Source organism: Siniperca chuatsi, linkage group LG20 (genome assembly GCF_020085105.1).
Source record: "Siniperca chuatsi isolate FFG_IHB_CAS linkage group LG20, ASM2008510v1, whole genome shotgun sequence".
Taxonomy (NCBI): domain Eukaryota; kingdom Metazoa; phylum Chordata; class Actinopteri; order Centrarchiformes; family Sinipercidae; genus Siniperca; species Siniperca chuatsi.
In genome coordinates this window covers 14,733,836-14,755,728 of record NC_058061.1, presented here as the reverse complement: position 1 = coordinate 14,755,728, position 21,893 = coordinate 14,733,836, and the positions used below count along the sequence as shown (strand labels likewise).

Sequence of the window (21,893 nt, the reverse complement as noted above, 5' to 3'; positions counted from 1 at the left end):
GGCCCTGTGTGAAAAAGTGATTGCTCCCTAAACCTAATAACTGGTTGGGCCACCCTTAGCAGCAACAACTGCAATCAAGCATTTGCAATAACTTGCAATGAGTCTTTTACAGCACTGTGGAGGAATTTTGGCCCACTCATCTTTGCAGAATTGTTGTAATTCAGCCACATTGGAGGGTTTTCGAGCATGAACTGCCTTTTTAAGGTCATGCCACAGCATCTCAATAGGATTCAGGTCAGGACTTTGACTAGGCTACTCCAAAGTCTTCATTTTGTTGTTCTTCTTCGTCTGTGAGCCTCACTAGAATGCTGTATCAAATTCACATCTGAATCCATATAAGGTTCGGCTGTTATGCAACAGATGTTGAATAAACATTAGCAAACATTTTGCTCAACTTATATCCACTAGGCCATTCCAAAGTCTTCATTTTGTTCTTCAGCCATTCAGAGACCCCACAACAACATCCAAAGAACTGCAGGCCTCACTTGCCTCAGTTAAGATCAGTGTTCACGACTCCACCATAAGAAAGAGACTGGGCAAAAATGGCCTGCATGGCAGAGTTCCAAGACGAAAACCACTGCTGAGCAAAAAGAACATTAAGGCTCGTCTCATTTTTGCCAGAAAACATCTTTATGATCCCCAAGACTTTTGGGAAAATACTCTGTGGACTGACGAGACAAAAGTTGAACTTTTTGGAAGGTGTGTGTCCCATTACATCTAGTGTAAAAGTAACACCGCATTTCAGAAAAAGATCATACCAACAGTAAAATATGGTGGTGGTAGTGTGATCGTCTGGAGCTGTTTTGCTGCTTCAGGACCTGGAAGACTTGCTGTGATAAATGGACCCATGAATTCTGCTGTCTACCAAAAACTCCTGAAGGAGAATGTCCGGCCATCTGTTTGTGACCTCAAGCTAAAGCGAACTTGGGTTCTGCAGCAGGACAATGATCCAAAACACACCAGCAAGTCCACCTCTGAATGGCTGAAGAAGAACAAAATGAAGACTTTGGAGTAGCCTAGTCAAAGTCCTGACCTGAATCCTATTGAGATGCTGTGGCATGACCTTAAAGAGGCAGTTCATGCTCGAAAACCCTCCAATGTGGCTGAATTACAACAATTCTGCAAAGATGAGTGGGCCAAAATTCCTCCACAGCGCTGTAAAAGACTCATTGCAAGTTATTGCAAATGCTTGATTGCAGTTGTTGCTGCTAAGGGTGGCCCAACCAGTTAATAGGTTTAGGGAGCAATCACTTTTTCACACAGGGCCATGTAGGTTTGGATTTAGTTTTCCCTTAATAATAACAACCTTAATTTAAAAACTGCATTTTGTGTTTACTTGTGTTTGACTAATATTTAAATTTGTTTGATGATCTGAAACATTTAAGTGTGACAAACATGCAAAAGAATAAGACATCAGGAAGGGGGCAAACACTTTTGCACACCACTGTAGATTCAAATCTAATTATTATGTCCCCACTTCCACTGTCATTTATCACCCAAACCAGCGTACGATGAATCAGTTTATGTGCAGCAGTAATTGAGTGATAAGATATTACTTGTTCATGTGGTGAATGTCAGCTCAGGAGGAGCAGTAGAAAGGGTTGAAACTCATCATCCTACAGCATTTTTCACTCCAGATGTGAAAGCCAGCAGCAGCAGCATGTTATCAGTGTAGTAAGCTGTTTGTTCTTTGTCTGTCTGAAATAATCTTACTGATCCCCTCCCACAGAAAGTGGAGGACACTTGTTTCTACTACAGCACTTACAGGCACACAACCCAATAAAACACACACACACACATATAGGCATAAAATGAGTGTTAAATGATCAGTAAAATATTAAATTGATGAGAATGTCAAGATGAGTCCCATCATTCTACCAGTAAATCACAGATCATTTTGCCTCTGATCCTCTCATAGCTGCATTTAAAAGATGAATGTGATCATTACTTATTTATTTACTATTTGTAGTACATCAATATTTCATCATTTAAAAATGCTGTATAAATCTGAGCTTTGTATCATTTTACTTTATGGCTATGTGGAGTATAGCACATTATTATAAAATGTTACTATGAAGTTGCCATTTAATGATTGTTAGATGTTTCTTGTGTCTTGTCTTTACGGGACCAAAGTTGCATTTAGTTCTTCAGTATAATGTAATCCACAACATTTTAAGCTTCAAACTCAGAAATTACCATCGAGTCAAATGAACTCCTTTCTTACATCAAAACTAAACATTTTAAGCTTCACAAAGATAGCATTCATTTCAGAACTATTACATTGCATTCTGTAATACTGTACAGGTGTTGCTTCTGTAGTAAAGAGTTCATGTCCAGCACTCTCCAAAAGTGATTAGAGTCCACCTCTGAAAACAATTTCACATCATTTTATATTGGCAAAAAAAATGACATTGCAAAAACTGTAATTGTGTAATTTTCACAGTCATGCCCTCATGTCAGGCTCTCATCTCAGCAAAAATGTACTTCTGTTCTTCTTTTTTTTCTGTCCTTTTGGTCTGCCACAAAAATGTATGATCCCTGTCATCTGAAATAAAATTACTGGATGTGACTTTTTTTATTCTAACTAATGTTTTACATTTGGGAATTGAAAACTATTACCCACACAATACTGTGTTATGCTTGTCTGATAGCACAGTCCAGTAAAAGTAAAAAAACTCCATCACCGGGAAGTGTGAAGGACGATGCTGCATGATATTTCAAAATGTTAGGAAAAATACTGTAAGTATGAAACCACCAACACAATAATACTTTTCGTGTCGACAGAAGGTTGAGTGAAATTAAAAGAAAATTGCGAATGGTTTTAACCAGCATACACAGAACATTAGCATTCTGGTTTTTGTTAAATCATTATACTGCAAAACCTAATCAACATTACAAGTAAACATTTGATGCTTATTCACTTTCTCTGCTCTCTTCTGTTTTATTGATGATGCTTTGGGCCCAGATTTGTTTTGTGGCCAGCACAGTGGGAAAGAGGCTGGATGAATGTGTCGTTCTGAGGATGGGAAGCAGGATGGAGCGATGAAGAGGAAGTACCTCACATGGCCTGCGATGGGCCGCTCGTCAAGAGGCCCTTTGTTTTAGGTTAGGTTAATGCCTAATTGATACAGGCTTAATGAGAGCAGGGCTGTGTGCGCAGAGTGTGTGAGCTGGGGGGCTGGACGGCCCTGCCATAATTGGAACGGACAAGCCTTGTGTGGAGGAGTGCACAGGGATGGGATTTATGGGAATGCAAGGAAAGGAGAGGGAGAGTGGGAACGAGGAAGAAAAGGTGACAATGAGTACGAGGAATGTGGAGGCAGTGGGAGAGGAATCCGGCGTGATAGTGAGAGTATTGCAAGATCATGAGAAAGAGATGTAGTGACAATGGAAAAGTGAGCATGAAGTTTAGCCAGGATGTTCCTATGGATGTTTAGTTAATGCTCATTCAAGTTTTATGGGTTCTTTCTTGAATTCTCCCATGATTCATTTTTAGGATGCTGCAGATTGTATGTGCAATATACCAAAGATAGGACTAGTTAAATACAATTTTTATGTTGGATATTCATTAATTAATGAGAAACTGCCAACATAGACTATGTAACTGTCTGTTTGCGGAGACACCTGTCTTTTCTTTTCTGATGAGCTGTCTTTTCGGCCCCCTCTTTCAGTCTGACAGTCTCAGATTATTCATGCAACAGTCCCCAGCTCCCCTCCAGACAAGCTTTCAGAATGAAGGCTGGAGAGGCATTAAGAGGGAGGAGGGAAGGGGCAGGAGAGGGGAGCACAGAAGAACCGTGCACTACTGAAAACCTTGAAGAATTAGGACTGAAAGCAATGGAGATTCTGGGTGGCTAAGAAAGAGGGTGGAAAAGAATGAAAAGAAGAAAAAATAAAGGGGGTCAGTGTGCATGATTAAAAAGATAAGAGGGGAAACAATGAAAAATAGATTTTTGGAAGTGGGGCTTAAACTGCAAAGAGATAGACTGAAAGGTATAAAATGTTGAGGAAAGACAGAATATAGGATGAGAAAAGGGATGAGGAAGAGTTACAGTAAGGGTGAAAAAGACAGGGGTGGGAGGCAGCTTGATGAACAAGAGCGAATGAGAATGAGGCTGAGTGTCGGTGAGGGAAGGAGAGAGGGACAGACCCTCTGTTTTCCCACACTCGGCCGGTTCCCACAGTGGACCTGGCTAATCCCTGTCTTAATTGGGGGAGAATTCCAGCACACATGTTCCCCTGGAATGAGTGTAGAGCGAAGGGAAAGGAAGGCTCGGGAGCTTCTGACACATCAGACAGGCCACAGCGGCTGGGCTGATGCACAATGTGTGAGTGCACTTTGTTGGAATATAAACATGCCGCCTGACTGTCAGCACATCTGATGCATAAATGGCTTCACAAGTTACTCTTTCTTTTCCTTTCCACTCCATCCAACATGAAAAGTGCTCTTAGCAGCCACTTAGCATTGCATAGTCACATTGCACCATGTGAGAAGTATGTAACTTAAAAGATTAATTTCATGAATGTTAAAAGGAAAAACCAACTTAAAACACACCCTGTTAAAGCATCTGTTCACCCAAATTGCAAAAATACATGTTTTCCCCCATAACTTCTAGTGCTATCTAGCCACGAACAGTGTCAGTTTTATGACAAGGTTTTAAGATATTTGTCTCCAAGATTTCTGGTGATATCCAATATCGGTGAATGGAATATTGTTTATGGTGCAAAATAACATTTAAATGACATTTCACGACAATATTGTCACTATACAAACTGCTGACAGTGAAGATTATTGTGTGTATTATTATTATAACTGGGAATTTTTGACAGATAGACAAAGTTTGCAACTAGCTGGTGAACATAGTGGAGCATTTAGCAGCTAAAGAGCCAGATATTTCACTCAGGTGTTGGTGGAGACCAAAACAGAGCTAAAAGGCGTGTGAATATTGGACTTACTGTTCATCAGGTGGACACAAATACAACTCCAAATAAATGCTAATGTTTCTCTATATCTGCTGGATGTGTAAATAGGCAACTGTTTGCTAACATGTTCACTATATTAACTTAACATATGTCAGTTTGTTTCCACTTCCCACAAGTGGCCAAAAGATCAGTTATTGCAGGTTTAAACCACATGTTTTCGTATTCTCAAATCACCAAACTGAGAGAACATGACATCATATTTAGATATTTCCAGTTCAGTTTTGATATAGTTTGAAATTGTTTCGATGAGCTAAACCCAAAAATAAATACCAGGTTTTGTTGAAGATCTCCCAGAATTAAAATGCAAGAGCTTTTTTTCTGAACTCAATATTCAAAGGTCATAAAGTAGAAATCAACGGAGGCAACAGCTGCCTCAGTAGACCAGAACACATGTTGGGCATTAGTAAGGGATAGGGATCAAAGTTGTTCATAATTTAGTTTGCTTTCTGGGTCTCAATCACATATGCCCATTTCCCTATCTTTGATTCTAAGCAATAATGTCACAGCTTTACTCTGGCGATTGTTCAAATAAAGGAAACTTTTAATTTATGTAGAAGTTATGTAGAGGGACAGAACTACCAACCTTAATATATTACCAATGGATAATATAACAATATTTTTGTATCAAGTGATGTATTCTTCCTTTAATATTAATAAATGAACACCTTCATAAGTTTCATAATAAGAGTGCTATTGAATATCACATTTTCACATATTTCACAGCACTGCTCTGCTGTGTATCAGCGTATCTGTTGACAAATCTTGCCCTGAAGCTTTGTTTTGCAAGAGGAAAATGCAAGGAGATACTAGTAACATAACAAAACCACTGTGAGTGGCAGTTTCGTTCCTGCCTACCTCTTTTCCTTAATAAACAAATTTAACAATAGGCACAGTGCAATATGTCTCTGAGGAGGTAACCTAAGACGACTTATCTGAGAAGAAAGATAACAGGCAAAATAATTGTGCCAAAAGGGAGGTTGGGCAGCGTTGCAGTATTGCAGGATTAGATTGGAGAAACACAGAGGTGGGTGGCAGGTAGCGAGATAAGAACTGAACTGTTCTGCCAGGGAGGTTTCTCCCCTTTGTGTAGAAATTCAGACAGGTTTTGTCAGAAAACCATAATCCTGGTGGTTAACTGGAAGGGTTGGAGAGCCCTTCCAAAGACAGGTGTGCTTCCTTGTAGTGGGTAGACTCTCAGTCTGGGGTTTAGTATTCAGAAGGCTGACGTCAGCCACATGAGGAAGCAAGACAGAGAATTCAAGTGTCATTGTATTACAAAGAGTTCTGTTTTTAGCACTGGAGGAACTGGAGGAAAATGTACTGCACCATTTACTGTAGAAAAGTGACCCTTAGGAAATGATCATATGATGATATTTCATATTTTAAAATAGGTCTTAGTGAATATGTTAATTTTTAGCCATTCTAGCAGCATGGCTCTAGGGATGGCACTGTCGGTCTGTTGGTGGGTCCACCACTTTGGTCCAGACTGACAACAACTATTGGATGGATTTTCATAAAATTTTGTACAGACATTCATGATGCCCAGAAGATGAATCCCAATGACTTTGGTGATCCACTGACTTTTCCTCTAGAGCTACCATGAGGTTGATATTTTGGGCTTTTAATGAAAGCCGTGACAGCTATTGAATGGATTACCATGAGATTTGTACTTAAATCCATGGTGCCCTGAGGATGAATCATAATGACTTTTTCCTCCATCACTTCCATGAGTTTCAATTGTTTTTTAATTACTTGTTTCTACAACTATTTGTATGAGTTGCTATAAAATTTGCTTCAGGCATTCATTTCCCCCTCAGGATAAGTTGTGATAACTTTGGCAACCCCTTAACTTTTCATATATCAAGTTTGTTTAATACTTTGACTTATCACCAACTACCTGCAAAACTGACATTCCCATCAGCCTCAGTTGCACTTTGTGTTTAGTGCTAATAAGCAAATGTTATCATGCTAATATGCTAAAACACAATGGTTAACATTATACCTGCTAAACATCTGCATGTTGACCAGCATTGTCATTGTGAGCATGTTGATGCTGATGTTAGCATCTATCTATCCATCCATCCATCCATCTCTCTTCTTCTGTGATGTGAGCCTGTTTCCCCTCATCCTGCCACAGTGACTGTCTCCAAGTAGCCTTATTAGAGTATGATGTCAGTGTTTGGAGGTTTTTGTGGTTGTACCCCCTGCAGGCGATGTCAGCCCCAGGATACAGTGAGGAGATGGCAGCTGTGTTCAGCTCAAATGGAGGGGTAGCGAGTGGGCCTTCATTGGAGGGGGTCGCAATTCATTCCCTCTGTCTTTACTTACAATACTTTTTTTTTGGCGGGAAAGCACCAAAGACGCTTGTTTGACCCAACTTGTGTTTCTTTGCGGGACCCCCTCCCTGAGAAAAGTGTCGCCCGCCTCCACACTCATACACCATGTCCACCCTGTCTTGATTGATTTTCAGTGCGCATTTTGGAAGGGATTACAGCCATCTGCAGGCTCTTGAGGAACAAAGGGGGCTCCTCGCTCTCCTCCCTTCAGTACTTCAGAGGGATAACATGGCCAGATAAACATGCTCTTGCACCGCTATACACTTGTTCTCTATTCTGCCTTGACCTCTCAACCCACCCAAACTGCCCACTCTACTTTAAAGCTGACCACGTTGTTTTCTCCAACCCTCACCCTGCTCTGTGAATAGAGGCTACTCATCAGTTTTGGCTCACTACAGAAAGACCAATGTGAGTCAGTGCCTTATAAAAACTGTTGCACTGAAAGCGTAGTGCCATCAAAGTTGAGGCAGAGCATGACGCTTATTGCTTGCATTTGTACTGATGATAAAACTTTTAGCATGTTCTCAGACGTGAACATTCACAGTTTCCATCTGGGAATTATTACTCCCAGCTGTGCAAGGGTGTTATGGGAACAAGAAATTGTCAGCTGGGAATCTGGGATGCCAAAGTGTGGTTGTGGACTTCAGGCTCACTGCCAGTTGGTGCTGAGCTGATGGAGAGGCAGCAGGATGTACAGCCACTGAGTCACAGGAAGACGCGGACAGGCCACTTGTTTGGTTGCAGTGGGTTGGGTTACCAGTATGGCAAAATAATTTGTTTATGTGGAAAATAAAGTCTGATGAAATCCACAGCTGTTTGTTCATCACTTCTTACTAACCCAGCTTATGCAGAGGCCGTACAGACGCACCCTCAAATTGTCTTCCTGCTGTGGCCTTATACGTAATAACCATAGACTGTATAAAATAGGTAATCACACAGTATGGGCTAAAACCATGTACAACAAAGAAACACTAATGTTATCTTATCTTATCTTTTAATTGTCTTATGAAGTTAGCTTTCAAAAAATGGGTGTAGCTTTTAAGCTCAAATTTAAGATTTTTTGGACAAACTTTGGGATATTAGTGTGGATGCAAAAACCTGCTTAAGTGTGCAGAGATATAATACATCCATGCAGCTACAATCTTGTGCTTGATGGAAAAATAAATGCCTGGATGGATTGATGTGTCTCATCTGTACGTGTTTGAAGGACAGTTGGAATGAAACCCTCTCTTTCTCACCTGCCATTGAGGAACAAAAGTGAATCACTGGAGAAAGAAAGCAGCATAAGGGCTACAGAGATTCAGTCATTTACAAGCTTCAAGTATATTTTGGCACAAGGAGAGAGATTTTTTATCAAGTGTGTGTCAGACTGTTTTGGATCCACAACCACTGTTTTGGATCCACAACAGCACACCACCCAGCAGCTGTGGGAAAGATTAGATGATAAACCCATGAAATGTTCCAGTAGAGAGAGACCCAGGTGAAGCTTAAGTGTGAGAAGCTCTATTATGTACTGAGAGAGATCAGGACATAGGGCAGGAATGAAAATGAATTAAGACATTACTTGATTATATTAATAGTTTAAATAAGAAACTGAAGCAAATTAACTGATGTTCCTGCAGTTATACAACAACACAAAGGGGAGAAGATGGTTTCAGATTTGACTGTTTGAGGGCAAACAGCCAAGAATAAAATGTGGGAGAAAAACAGGATTTACAACATTAATAGGCTGGTAGACTGTGTCTGAGAGTTACCTAACCAGCTGTTGTTGGTGCAACCCTTATTCTATAAAGTGAAAATGTAAATTTTTCCATTGTGCATACAGAAATTACATTTTTCAAACAAAGTGAAATGTATTTGTGTAATCCAATATTATTGAGGAGAAGTAAAAACTCTGGTTGACACAAAAATCTCCCTATAACTTTTTTCTGTTCTGGAGATTCTTGGTCCTGGAAACAGCAGTCCTTGAGGTGCTCAGAAATTTGAACATCCTCAATTCCATGATAACTGTGCAAACTCCATCCACTGAGGAATATCGTGTGATGCGATCGAAAGCTCCCGAACGGTAATAGAATCAACCGAATCAACTGCTGTTTCCAAGGTCGAGAATGTACTTCCGCTATCGAGGAAAAACTTGTCAAAAAGCTTAACACATCAGGAAAATTGCAATAAATACTTGTAGATGAGTCCATTATCTGATTGGATTAGAAAGTTTGATGTCTGTCTGAATAAGTCCAGTATCAGGGGGTTTGCAGGTCTGATTTGCGGACCTTTATATAGTGAGAGTTTCTGCTGGAAACACAGGACCTGTGTGCTGGGTTGGGTGTTGTTGTTGTGCTGAACTACAAGGGAGTGTCCAGGAGCACTTTGCCCCCCGTCTGTGCTCTCATCTCTGGAGCTTTGTCTCAGGACATTTTTCCTTCAACTCCCCCAGAGGCTGACGGAAGTCCACACCCAACAACTCTCTCCCCTCGCCTTGGATTCCCCTTTCCTGAGTGCTTCCCGCTTTGCCGTGTCCATACCTCACCTCACCACACAACAGGACAGAGGAAAGAGAGGAGAGGGGTGGACGGGGGGAGGAAGGTTTATTGTGTTTTTGCAGCATTCTGCAAAACAAATAAAAATCACTCAGCGGTAAAGGAATGTGTGCAACTGGTAATTGCAAAAATGCTTTTCCAAAGTCTTGAGCAAAAAATTCTATAGTCATAGTTATGTTATATTATGTCCTGTTCCCAACGTTTTATTTGTACACTGTATACATTTAAACAGTAGTTCTAGCTTTTATTTAGCACTGTCTCATTGTGGCCACACTGACGTTAATACTGCAGTTTTGGGGGTTCAAGCTGGGGTCACAGTAACAACAATGCAGGAAGTTGAGCTTTGTCAGAATGCCACATGATGTATTAGTTGAGGGAGTATAATTTGGGTGCTCTTTGTATTGGCTTATCAGCCCCGCAGCAGTAACCTCAGATGGACTAGAGGGGAGGGGGCAGAGGAGTGTGTGTGCAGGGCCAAGCAGCTTGGGGCCCCCCAGCTACGGGATGTTTTAAAGGGGCACTGAGGCAGTAAATAGCTCTGGAAGTTGGAGGTTCACTCACATGAACTACTGATGCAGTGGCAAACCAGTGTCAGGGTTTCCATGGGAGATAGTTTGCCAGACATGGGAGGCATGTCGAGCTTTTGTGATTTTTTTTTCAATTAACCTAAACACCATGTTAATTCCCCAGCTGCTCTTTTTCAAATGGATTCACTGGGTGCATTAAATCTGAGATTTTACTGAGGTGTGTGCAGTTACATGTTTATGCTGAATTTTGCAAGGAGGAGAAACGGGTCGTGAATTTATTTTCAGTAATATGGGTGTTTCTGTATTATCCACCATGCAGCTCCTCATCTGTTAGAGCAGAACGCCACCACAGGTAACATATGTTACGTGGTGCTGTACATAAAATCCAAGTTGAGGCAGCATGCAAACTTTAGCTCCAGGCTTGAAGGCTTATGTCAAAGTAGAGTGGAAAAGAGATTTGGTTTGATTGTGGCCTCGTGTACACATGGTCAGGATGAAGTGAGCGACTGTGTGGCACCTCAGCTCAGCCGAGTCTGCCATGCCACTCCCTTAATGGCAATTTATTGCTTCCTGAATCCTGAAAATGGGAGGCAGAGGACAACAGAATTCCAACCGCTGTCCTTCCCTTTCCAAACGCCCTCAGGGTCCTAAACACTCCCTAAATCTCTCTGCCTTTCAGGCCTCTCGCTCTCTCACACATTGCATTTGTTCTGAGCTTTCAGGGGCCTGATTAATGGGCACTTGAAGTGACTTATGTCTGAGAAAAGTTTACCATGCTAGAAACCTTTGGACCCAAATACTATAACGTGGCTTCAACTGTATTGATGTGTTAGGTGAGAGGGTTAGAGTGCTGATACATTAGCGATCCAGCTGCATTATGTTTGTGGAGCAAACAATGACCAAAGAAGAGTTCAAAGTGAATATATGAGAAAGGCTATTAGAAGAAAATAAATACATCCAAAAACATCAAGACCGTTTTCTTCCAGTATATTTTAATAACACAGACAAACATAAAAATAATCCACAATACTGACACAATGTTGTTTTTCCACAGACTTTTCCATGCCGTTGTTTCTAGAATTTCTTATTAACATATTTACATTCACATTGAAATTGACATAAATTCACATAAAAAATAACAAACAGCAAAATGGCAGTGTACGCATACAGCATCAGCACATCACGGTAATTTGGTATGAACCCCTCCCCTTGTTGATATAGTGCACATTAGATATGAAATCATTTTACAGAACAGAATTTTATACACTGAATGCATATTTTGTGTTTCTCTTGAGCTAGCCTCGTCCAGTGTAATACCAACCAAAAGCTGGTTAGAGGATTTTTTCATCCATTTATTTATATCATATAATAACACTGGACTTCAGTTCTGAATGGCTATTGTCAACAGTTTTATGAACATTGCTGATTATATACACACAGGTGAATATCTTGTTTTACTTCACATCATAAAATAGCTTCTTGGTTTTAGTTTCTTATGTGCGATAATATATGACAACATCAGCAGAGAGCAGTGAATGACTTCACAACAACAAACCTTATAACTGCTTTGGCAACACTGCTGCAATTCCACCCCGACATTTTCTTTTAAATAATTCTCTTTAAAGTCAAATACAGTCCAATTAGTAAAAATATGCAGAAATATTGCATTACTACTGAAATGAATCTCAGCAGGATCTCAGAGTTGGCTAGAATGTGAAAGTGCTTTGAGCACTAGTTTGAGCTGTGAAACCTGCTCAGGTGGCCGTAGCTTTGTGTTACTACTGTACGTGCTCACATTATCTGTACATATATTAAATTCTCAATCGCTCCGCTATGCTACATATCGTTGCTTTCTATTTGGTTTTCAGTGCTCGCAGCATCACACTTTCCAGCTCATTCCCTTCCCTTTATCAGTGCAAATATATATTTTTTAACATCTCCTTTTGTGAGGACTTTTTCTTTAATAATCTCCTTAATAGTAACACTGAGGATGACCCCAGTACAGGGGTAGCCAGCAAAACATCACTTTTCCATGGCCAAACATTTTAGGAACAAAAAAGGTGCCTAAAGTGTATCCTCATTGGGATACCAACTAACAGGCAGTACGCTTTCTATAGAACTTTTAATTTATTTTCCTGAGTTTCTAAGCAATGACTCTCAATAGGCCTGAATTAATGGCTTGACTTAATTTATCCCGAATGGAAAGCTTTTCAATAGATTTTCTCCGAACCTGCATAAAGGCATTACTGTGTGTAAAAACTGTCCAATGCCAAATGCTTATAAATCTTCATTTCAGCCACGTCCCTCATGTCACGACCCCATCAGGTTCGTTCTGATCCGGCGACTGCATATTGCACTGAAATGGAGTTGGGAAAAGTCCATTTCACTCCTCAGTCCTTTGGGAAGACGATATCCGTTGGCACTATGGCTACATCGGCCAACAGTTGCACACTGTGGCTTCTTCCGATACATGGAACAGGGCTGAGTTTGGCCTGGCTTTCAGTAGGGCCTTGACTCTAAATGGTAGACAAGCTGCTGCAGTTTATAACTCAGTCAACAGGCAGTTCACAAGGTATCTGCTGGGCTGCTTTGGCTACAGTGTAAGCCCGCTGGAAGTCCTTGTAGCGGGGGGCGCAGCCCAACCAGGCCTCCCCAAAGTGGACCCGCCCGGTGAAAAGAAAGCTGCCGGGCCCCGGTTTGACGCCACACTGCAGCAGAGTCCTGACCTCGCCCCGGCTGTTCAGGCGACTGTTGCCGGTGAACAGGGTGTACTTCTGACGAAACACGCGGGTGGCGCTGACCTTGATCACCGCTGCTCGTAGGTTCTCGTCTTCCACCACTGATCGGATGTTACCACGCACTACTGTGGATAAACAGAACATTCAGGTTCATTTTTGTGGTTATTTTACAATGTATAACTTTAATTTATGTATTTTTGTTAATTTTAAATGATTTGCTAATTGAGCTAGAGCTGTGATCTTTGTGGGATACCGACTGATGGTCGAAGCCATACGAAGGCCCTGCTCACTAATGCTTCTAACTTTTGTTGCCAGCTGAACTTCTCTTCTCCTCAGTGCTATTACAGCTCAATCAGGCCTGCAGATTAGTCCACTGCTCCTTCGCTAGGGGGGTGATGTTAGGATTAGTCCACTACAGTGCCTCCATTGAAGGTTCCTGTATGTGTGTGTTGGGGGATACAGAGAGCTGCTCTTTCACTTTTAACCTTTGCACTTTTGAGAGGAGAGGATTTGGAGGCACTGGGGTGCTCTGACTTTAAAGCGATTCGACACAAACAATTTGTGGATCCTGACAAGAAATCATTACATTCTGCGGCTTTGCCAAATGGGGGGGTCTGAGTGACAATAACATTTTGTAACAGTTTTGTCTGGGTTTTTACATGTTATGTCGGCAGTTGTATGAGGTAACTTACCAAAGTCACTGGTGCAAACAGCCATCAGAATCTCAGTGTTGTTGCAGGGTCTGCAGGCCTCTGGAGAGACAACAAGGGGAGGAAAAAGAAAGAAAAGACAGAGGGTCAATTGGTGACCTCACATAATACTCTAAACTGCTAGAAAACACCTATATGCTAATACTTATACTGAGCCTCTGGAAATCAAAGACCGCATTTCCAGATCACATGCACAGGAATGTGAGATGTGAATAAAACTATTCCTAAAACTCTGCGCAAAGACGAGCAACAAAGAAAGGAGAGACCAACCACTGCGTTCCAACAGACTTTTACAGTTGGCAGAGGAGGACCAGTGGAGCTTTAGGTGTGAGGCTCTTCCACCCCAGACGATTTAAATGGCCAAATGAAACTTCCCCCCTTAAAGCCTTTCAGGGTGTCTACAGTCACACCTCATCAAAGCCAGCTAGACAGGGGCCAAGGAGAGGAAGTGGGGGAGGACTTCAACGATTTTTTATTTATTTATTTTTTAAAGGAGAACAATCCCACGTCCCAGAAAAAAATAAATAAATTAAAATATATATATATATATATATATATATATATATACACACACACACACACAATACAGTGCACAGTGCACCTTACTACAATTTGTAACAGGATTTTCAGATGGCCACAAAAAATGTAAACCAAACCAGCAAAGCTCAGTCTGTCTGCATTGACTAAACTGTGGGTAGAAAAAAAATCCTGGCATTTTTTTAAAGTTCTTCTTGTGGTTCTTTGGAGGTCCCTTGCCCACCCCACACATTCTCCTCCTTAGTGAAAACCTCTTGATAAATGAGATTCCATCCTCTCTAGTCCACAGCAAACCCCCTTCCAAACCTAATCAGTGTGTGTGTTGGAGGGGGGGGGGTGTAATACTCCTACAGACTCCTCACAGAGAGGCAGCTCAACAAAAGAGAAGAGCATCTCAGCTGGGCAGAGGCCTCCCTGTTGCCTAGGCGACGGCAGTAATCCCAGAATACTCATGCGGCACCCATTCAAAGGGCTCTGGACTCTGGAGAAAGCCCCACATACTGTGCTTTTGTCCCCCCCCTCCCCACTCCACGGCTCTCCTTCTCCTACTCCAAACCAGCACGCCTCTGGGGAAAGTTTGGCCACTTCCTCCTCTCTGCACTCTGCATGGGCCGAGGAAAGTCTAACCAGCCCACATTGGCCTGTTATGAATTATGAATCATCTACACGGAGGATTTTATGGTGTGTAATATCATCACTGGTGGGTTAAAACCTTGCATCTCCAAAACTTTTCAGGAAGGAAGAAAAAGAACTTTGACCACAGTTTGGCGGTGAGGTGTTCACAAAGCAACAGACACAGAGATTACTGTTTCATTGTAGTAACAGAATGAGCTGAGCAAGTTAATGTACTTCCTCTGTTCACTAATTTATTAACTAGAAATGACAAATTAAAGTAAAAGTACTGTGTCTATTCATATTTGACCTCAAGTAGTCACACTCAAACCAACATGGCTGACTCATGCCTCACTGACTCACCTTCACTGCTGATGGGGCTGGAGTCCAGCGACAGGCGAGCGGTCCAGTCTCCTCTCAGCTCATAGCGGAAGGAGGCGATCCTCCTGCTGATGTCCTGATGAGGTGTAGCTTGCAGGAAGAGAGCCACCCTCTCCCCAGGTAGGCGGCTGAAGCAGCGAACCCTCGGTGGAGGAGAGGACTCCAGGCGGTCTCCTATCAGGAGCTCCAGGACCCCATCTCTCTCCAGGTACAGCTGGGCTCCGTGGAACTCCTCCGAGGGCTTGACGCAGGCTGTGATGAGGCCCGAGCTGCTGCCGCCGGGCCCCACCGCCACGTAGGGCAGGCGGGGTGAAAGGGTGAGGCGAAGGGCCCCTTTGGGATACAGCCAGTCCAGTGTGCCCTCAGAGCAGTGGAGGGAGATCTGCTCCACGCTGCCCTGCTGCATGGACAAACCACTGTGAGAGGGAAAAAAGGGAGGGAGACGAGGTTATATAAAGGTTTCTGTATGATTTTGAAACTCAGGCAAGAGCTTGGGCTGAAAATCTGAGCCCCTAACATCATCAGTGGATACTTTCCTGAAACAACTGCACTGATTAACTGCAGGATGCACTGAGCTGCTTTAAATGTGAGTGAACATAAACCAAACATTTGATAAGAAATGAGTAGAAACCAAAGAAGAAATAAAAAGAATTAAAAATCCAGCATTAGTAGGACTTTAGTAGACCCAGACATACTCAGAAAAGGCGCCGCCTACTGGCAGCTCTGTGGAAGCAGGGGCCAATCATAGCATCTTTAGGGCCAAACTTCTATAAATACTGAAAGTCCTCTGCAGGTATTTTAACAATATATCTATAATGAAACTAGCCTACCCTTCAACAACTGCATGCACAGTATGTCTTTTCTCCAAGTATCGGAGTTAATCCTTCAGTCTCCTGTCTGTCTGGACCCCCGTGCCTCCTGCAGACAGCCCGCAGGCGCAATCGCAGCAGAGAACTAGAAATATTTTAATTGCGTCCTAATGGCAAGTCTCAACATGTTGCATTCAAACAAGCATTGTCCAAGCGGCCACTCACTCTAAATAAATAAGAGACACCTGTAGCATCTCTGAGCGGCATTTGAATCATTGAATCATCTTTTCATTCAGCCACCTGCAGAAAACAGCACAGATGAAATATGAAGTACTTGCCTTCCTCTCCAGCTGCACTGGTCTTCTGAGTAGCTTGAAAAAGCCACGGCAAAAACGGCTAAAAGTAAAATCCAAATTGCGTTAATCCAAACCCCAAAACCAGACATTTTCTACAGCAGATGACGCGGTTAAAAAAACACGTAAGAAAAAGATTATTCCAAAACCGCGATGCCCTAAACCTCTGCGAGTAAAAATCCTCTATAAAACAAACCTGACTCTATCTCTGATAACCTCCATAGTATCCTCTTACCCTGACGTCTAAGATAAGAGAATACTGCTAAATTGTACGCACTCTCCTCTAAACTTCTCCGGGCTGCTGTGCGTCAGGGCACGCAGAGCTGCGAAGTTATTCCCCCACAGAAAAACTTCACGGACCAATCAGAGCCCGAGAAGAGAAACTTTAAACCACTCACACAGCGGAGGGGGAGGGACACCTGACCTGCAGAATGAGTAACAGTATGCAGATATAAAGTTTCAATTCACTATTGTGTTTGACATGTCTGCACAGAAAATACTAATGACTGAATAACTGGTGAGTGAGTTTACAGAAACCTCCACTTTATTCTATTATTTCTGTTTTTATTTCTTTTCTTTATTGATTTTACCTTACTGGAATAGTTTTTAAAAAATCTGTTTTATTAATAAATCTAATGATTTTATAATTTGTTGATTTTAATTTGCTGCCTTGTATGAAACACTTCGTAGCTTGAAAAATGCTCTATAAATAAAGATTATTATTATCATTATTATTTAAAGACCCCCTCCAGATATCTTTTAATACTCTGCATTGAATAGTAATTTGTATCTGACATGGTTTTTCCACAAAAAAGTTGAATTAGCTAATTAAAAATTCTTAAAACTACATCTACTCCTTCTCTCTCCTTAAAAATCTTTTATGTACAAATATTTTTCATTTCAAAAGTTTAACTACTGAACACATGATGTCTCCTACTTCACTGTAAAGTGTTTGTGCACTGGAGGCTTTAAGTTACCACATCACACCTGTGTAAGTTGCATATTGGACCAGGATTGGCTTCCAAACTAGTTGTGATGTCACTAATTCATACTCATACGCACACGTACGTGTTAAACTTGAGATTTATGGTGAGCACAGAGAAACTGAATGTGAAAACAGCCTTCTAGTGCCAAACTCTCATTCCTGTGAAGGTCAAACATCCAAATGAGGAAACAATAAGCAGAACACATATTTGAGTGGAGGGGGACTTCAAATACACCATTAAAATGCTTAATGATGCTGGGTTTTATAGTAGAGAAATGTTGGTTTTCAAAATGTTCAATAGCTTTTCTTTCATATCCACTTTGTTGGTTGTTAGACTTAAACAAACACAAATCAAATCATTTTTAACACCCCAAATCCACTGAGCTTACTTATTATAATAAAGCTTTTTGGTTTTGATCAGCAGCCTAGTCTACATGTGCTTCATTAGATTTTTTAACAACAGTGGCCATTTCATGTAGAAGTAAATTAAGACTAAATCAAATGAAATAGGCAGAAGAGGAGACATAAAGCACTGGTCACAGTTTAATAATGCTAACCTGATTTTCAGACACACCATATATGATGATGATGATGAAGATTTTGCCTCCTCTGGTTGTCATGCCCTCTGCCCTTTACCCGCTGGGCTTCTCTTTCATGTTGTGGTATTTATAACCAAATGAAATATTCTTTTGTGTTGACACTGCCATCCATCTCCTCGAGCCAGTGACTTTCAGTGTACGTGTGTGTGTGTGTGTTACTGCATGTGTGTGTGTGTTATTGCATGTGTGTGTGTTTGTGTGATGAAAGTCTAGGCCTCTCCAATGGCGTTATGACAAGGCCTCAGACCAACACAAAGGCACATGTGCAAGAATCCAGCTGCTTTATTGTCTGCAGCAGGACAGATCTTTGTTTTCTGCAGGGCATTTCAAAGCAGCAGTGTTTAAAGTGCAGAGCAATGGGGGGAGGGGGGTGACCCAGTCAAAGAAAAATGAATACATTGTGCCTAAATTTAGTTATGGACTTCACAAATATGTCATAGCATCCACATGTGCACAGTGTATAGAGACATGGACAGTCAGATTTACACACTTTGTCAAACACATCAGTGTGTATGTATTCATACACGTGTCCATTAAAATAATAGCAGCACACACGCTTTGTGACCCTGGTATGACCTGAACTGCAGTCTTACCCAGCCAGGATCATATTCAATGCTTTCATGTGGCTGTATAATGCACTGGTATGCACAAAAGGATCATACAGTTCAAACATGCTGAGATTAAACTCATTTGATGTGGTTATCAACTGTTTCATGACTTGAAACATGAAATCTTATGCCCACTCTTAGTTACTGAGCGTTTTCATCACTAAAAAAGTCATGCAGTATGGGTTATAGATTAGAAAAAAAGGTTTTTGAAAACGACATTTGATTTAGTTTAAACATGCATTAACTCATACACAGAGCAAAGTAGTGCATTTAACATTGTCATCACAAAGTGGATGACTTGGTACCAAAGTAATGCACTAAATGAATCAAAGGAATTGTTTAAAATTTTAGGAAACACACTTTTCCACTTTCTTGCCGAGAGTTAGATGAGAAGATTGATGCCACGCTCATATGCTTAGCATGAAGACTGGAAAAAGGGGGAAACAGCTAGCCTGGCTCCGTCCAAAGGTAACAAAATACACCTAACAGCACCTCTAAAGCTCACTGATTAACAAGTTATTTCTTATTTGTTTAATGTGGCCGGCATAAAGTGGTCCGTGGACCAAATCTGGCGCTCCAACAAAAAATGTTGGCCCCCTGACAAAAGCTGAAGTTTTCCCTTTTGTAGTTTGCATAAAACCTTTAGTGTTATTTTCATAAATCTGCTGTGGACAACAATGTAAATACAAGGCTCATGTAAATCCCAATAAATCACCTTGTAGCAACACGTTGGTGTCACAGGACCTTTGTGTTGTACTGCACATAGGACTGAATCACAAATTATACATGTGTGTGCAGAGCTTCAATCAAACAGTGTCTAAGTCACTTTTAAAGGTCAGTCTGAGTGTGTGTGCCATCAGATCTGGTTGTTTCCGTTCTGCATCAGGAACAATGCTATCTTTGATTCTAATGTAACACTGTCTGGTTGTCCTCATACTTTAACCACTGAACCAGATTCCTGTAGAGTTCTAGCTCTCTCTGTGTCCACTGTATTCTCACCGGCCTGCCAATGAGAGCGTCTTCAAACAGTGCTGCTGTACGCATACGAGAGTTTGCATGCATATGTCAGTGCTGTGTCTATTTACTTGGTATACTGCATTCCTCTATGTGTGTGTGCCTGCAAACACGAGGAGGATGTAGTGACAGTGTGGTGTCACTACATCCTGGCATTTACGGGACCATGACATTGTGTAACTTTTTTGTCTCGCTGTCTGTTCTTGCTGTCTCAGACACAAAGAGACTCTTTTCAGACATGCTGTATCTTCCATAAATGCTGACATTTTCTATATACAGGGTAATGTGTGAGTAAAAGCAGTGACGAAATATATCATATGCTACTTTTATTTTGAAGGTAATACAGGTTGATGATTTTGATGCTCATGCAGTGCTAAAACATAACTTTTAACATATTTTGAGGCTAAAACATGTTAGAAATACTTAGTAGAAATGCATCAATTATTTCAGTAATGAAAATGTTTACTGAATTTCCTCCTTTGAATTTCAGCTTGTAAGGCCTCTCTGAAAGTTACTGGTTAAAAATTCATCACAATTTCACACTTCTGTCTCTGTAATGCAGCAAAAGTCCAACATGGCTGATATCTAGAAACCTAATCCTGTAGCAGGATCACAGCCTCCCAGAGCACTGGTCTTTGGTCATAAAAGGGAGTGAACACAACCTTTACAGATGTGCTGTACCAGAGAGAAGACTGAAAAGGTCTTGTATATCATTCAGAAAAGCTTGGTATAGCAGCAGTATGCTATCCATAATGTCCCAGCTGAAACACCAGAGGATGACCTGATCTGAGTTGAGAAGTTGAGATGTCCCCGTTCCCAGACTTTTCAGCAGCTTCCCGTGGCACCTGAGTGCTAATCCAGTTCATCTGACATTGCTGCTGTTTGTTTTCCTGCACAGCGTCATCTATCTGCTGGTAATGAGATCTAAGACCTTGTCAGGATACTCTGATAATCAGCCTACGTTCAGGGTGGCTGAAAATATGCCCTTCCCGCCACAGGATTGTGCTGTGTCTTATGTTTTTGCCTGATTAGTTTGAGGTTAGTCATGGGAAATACTGTTTAAGTGGCTGTGGAATCAGGGTCACATACGCAATTGTTTAAAAAAAATTTTTTTGGGGGGTTATATGGGGAAAAACCTTAATATCCTGAATGCCAAAATACATATACTGAATAGAGTCATACACTTGCTGGATGAGTGCCCTAAAGTAAATGTCATTATCAAGTTGAAAATAGAGCCAAAGACAAGTACATACTTGGATTATTTCTGTATGAAAACAAAAGTTTGAGTAAGTACACAACATGTACTAAAGGCTTGTGGATTTTGTTGCTGTGACGACACATTATCTACAATTACAGGGTAGCTGGTTCACAAAACATTACAAGCTTTAACCATTATAAGGATGCATATTTTGTACAACAAGTCAAAGTTTTAGCTGTAAATCAGCTTAAACAGTGACATATTGTGTATGTAGTTATAGGAAAGAGGCTGTTTGAACGATTCCCATACACTCACTGGAGTTTTTTATTGTGATGAGTCAGTGAGAGCGGTGAAGTTGCCATTTTCCCACCTCTCCACGCAGGTGAGGGACTCCTGGTCTACGGTCAGAGTCGAATGGCGGCCAGAGACTGTGAGAAGAACCAATGTTAGGAGGCCGGAAAAACTTGCTGATATTTACCCTCCGAGCCCCCATGAGAGCCTCATGTGAAAACTGACACCTGCTCTCTCATTGCACTTTCTCAGGATCCTTATTGTGTATGTGTTTGTTTGTATGACAGTAAATTTCTCTTTGTGCCTCTCATCTCGGTTTGTGTGACTGTGTGTGTGTGTGTGTGTGTATGTTAGTGTAAAGCCCAGTGGGAAACTCAATACAAGAGGGATCTATACCAGATAAACAGAGTCAGAGAGGGTTGATAGCAAACGCAGCTGGAAATGTGCAGAGACACCCTGAGAATGCTCTCTAATGCTTTTCTAAACATGTAATAGATCACTTAGCTCCACTGTCACAACACTCTCATACGGCCCTTGTGTGCTTTAATCTTCTCCATCGGGATCTCGCATAACTTTTGCATGAAGATACGGCCCACGTGTTGTCATATTCAAATAAATTATCTCATGATCCAGTCAGAATGACACAAATCACAAGAGATTTGTTTGTGGCAGCTG

At 41.3% G+C, this 21,893-nt stretch overlaps 1 protein-coding gene across 2 annotated transcripts; it reads right to left on the bottom strand.

The window, feature by feature from the left end:
* Nucleotides 1-11,355: 11,355 nt before the first annotated feature.
* metrn (meteorin, glial cell differentiation regulator) lies at nucleotides 11,356-16,825 on the bottom strand. Of its 2 annotated transcripts, none has more exons than XM_044178544.1 (4): nucleotides 16,509-16,825; nucleotides 15,344-15,777; nucleotides 13,814-13,873; nucleotides 11,356-13,246 (listed from the first exon to the last, which is right to left on the bottom strand). In XM_044178544.1, the coding sequence occupies exons 1-4, from the start codon at nucleotides 16,613-16,615 to the stop codon at nucleotides 12,933-12,935; spliced, it is 915 nt and encodes a 304-aa protein (XP_044034479.1). In that variant the 5' UTR covers nucleotides 16,616-16,825; the 3' UTR covers nucleotides 11,356-12,932. The 2 variants fall into 2 exon arrangements, with proteins under 2 accessions (XP_044034479.1, XP_044034480.1); XM_044178545.1 differs by lacking the exon at nucleotides 16,509-16,825 and adding an exon at nucleotides 16,192-16,484.
* Nucleotides 16,826-21,893: the final 5,068 nt, after the last annotated feature.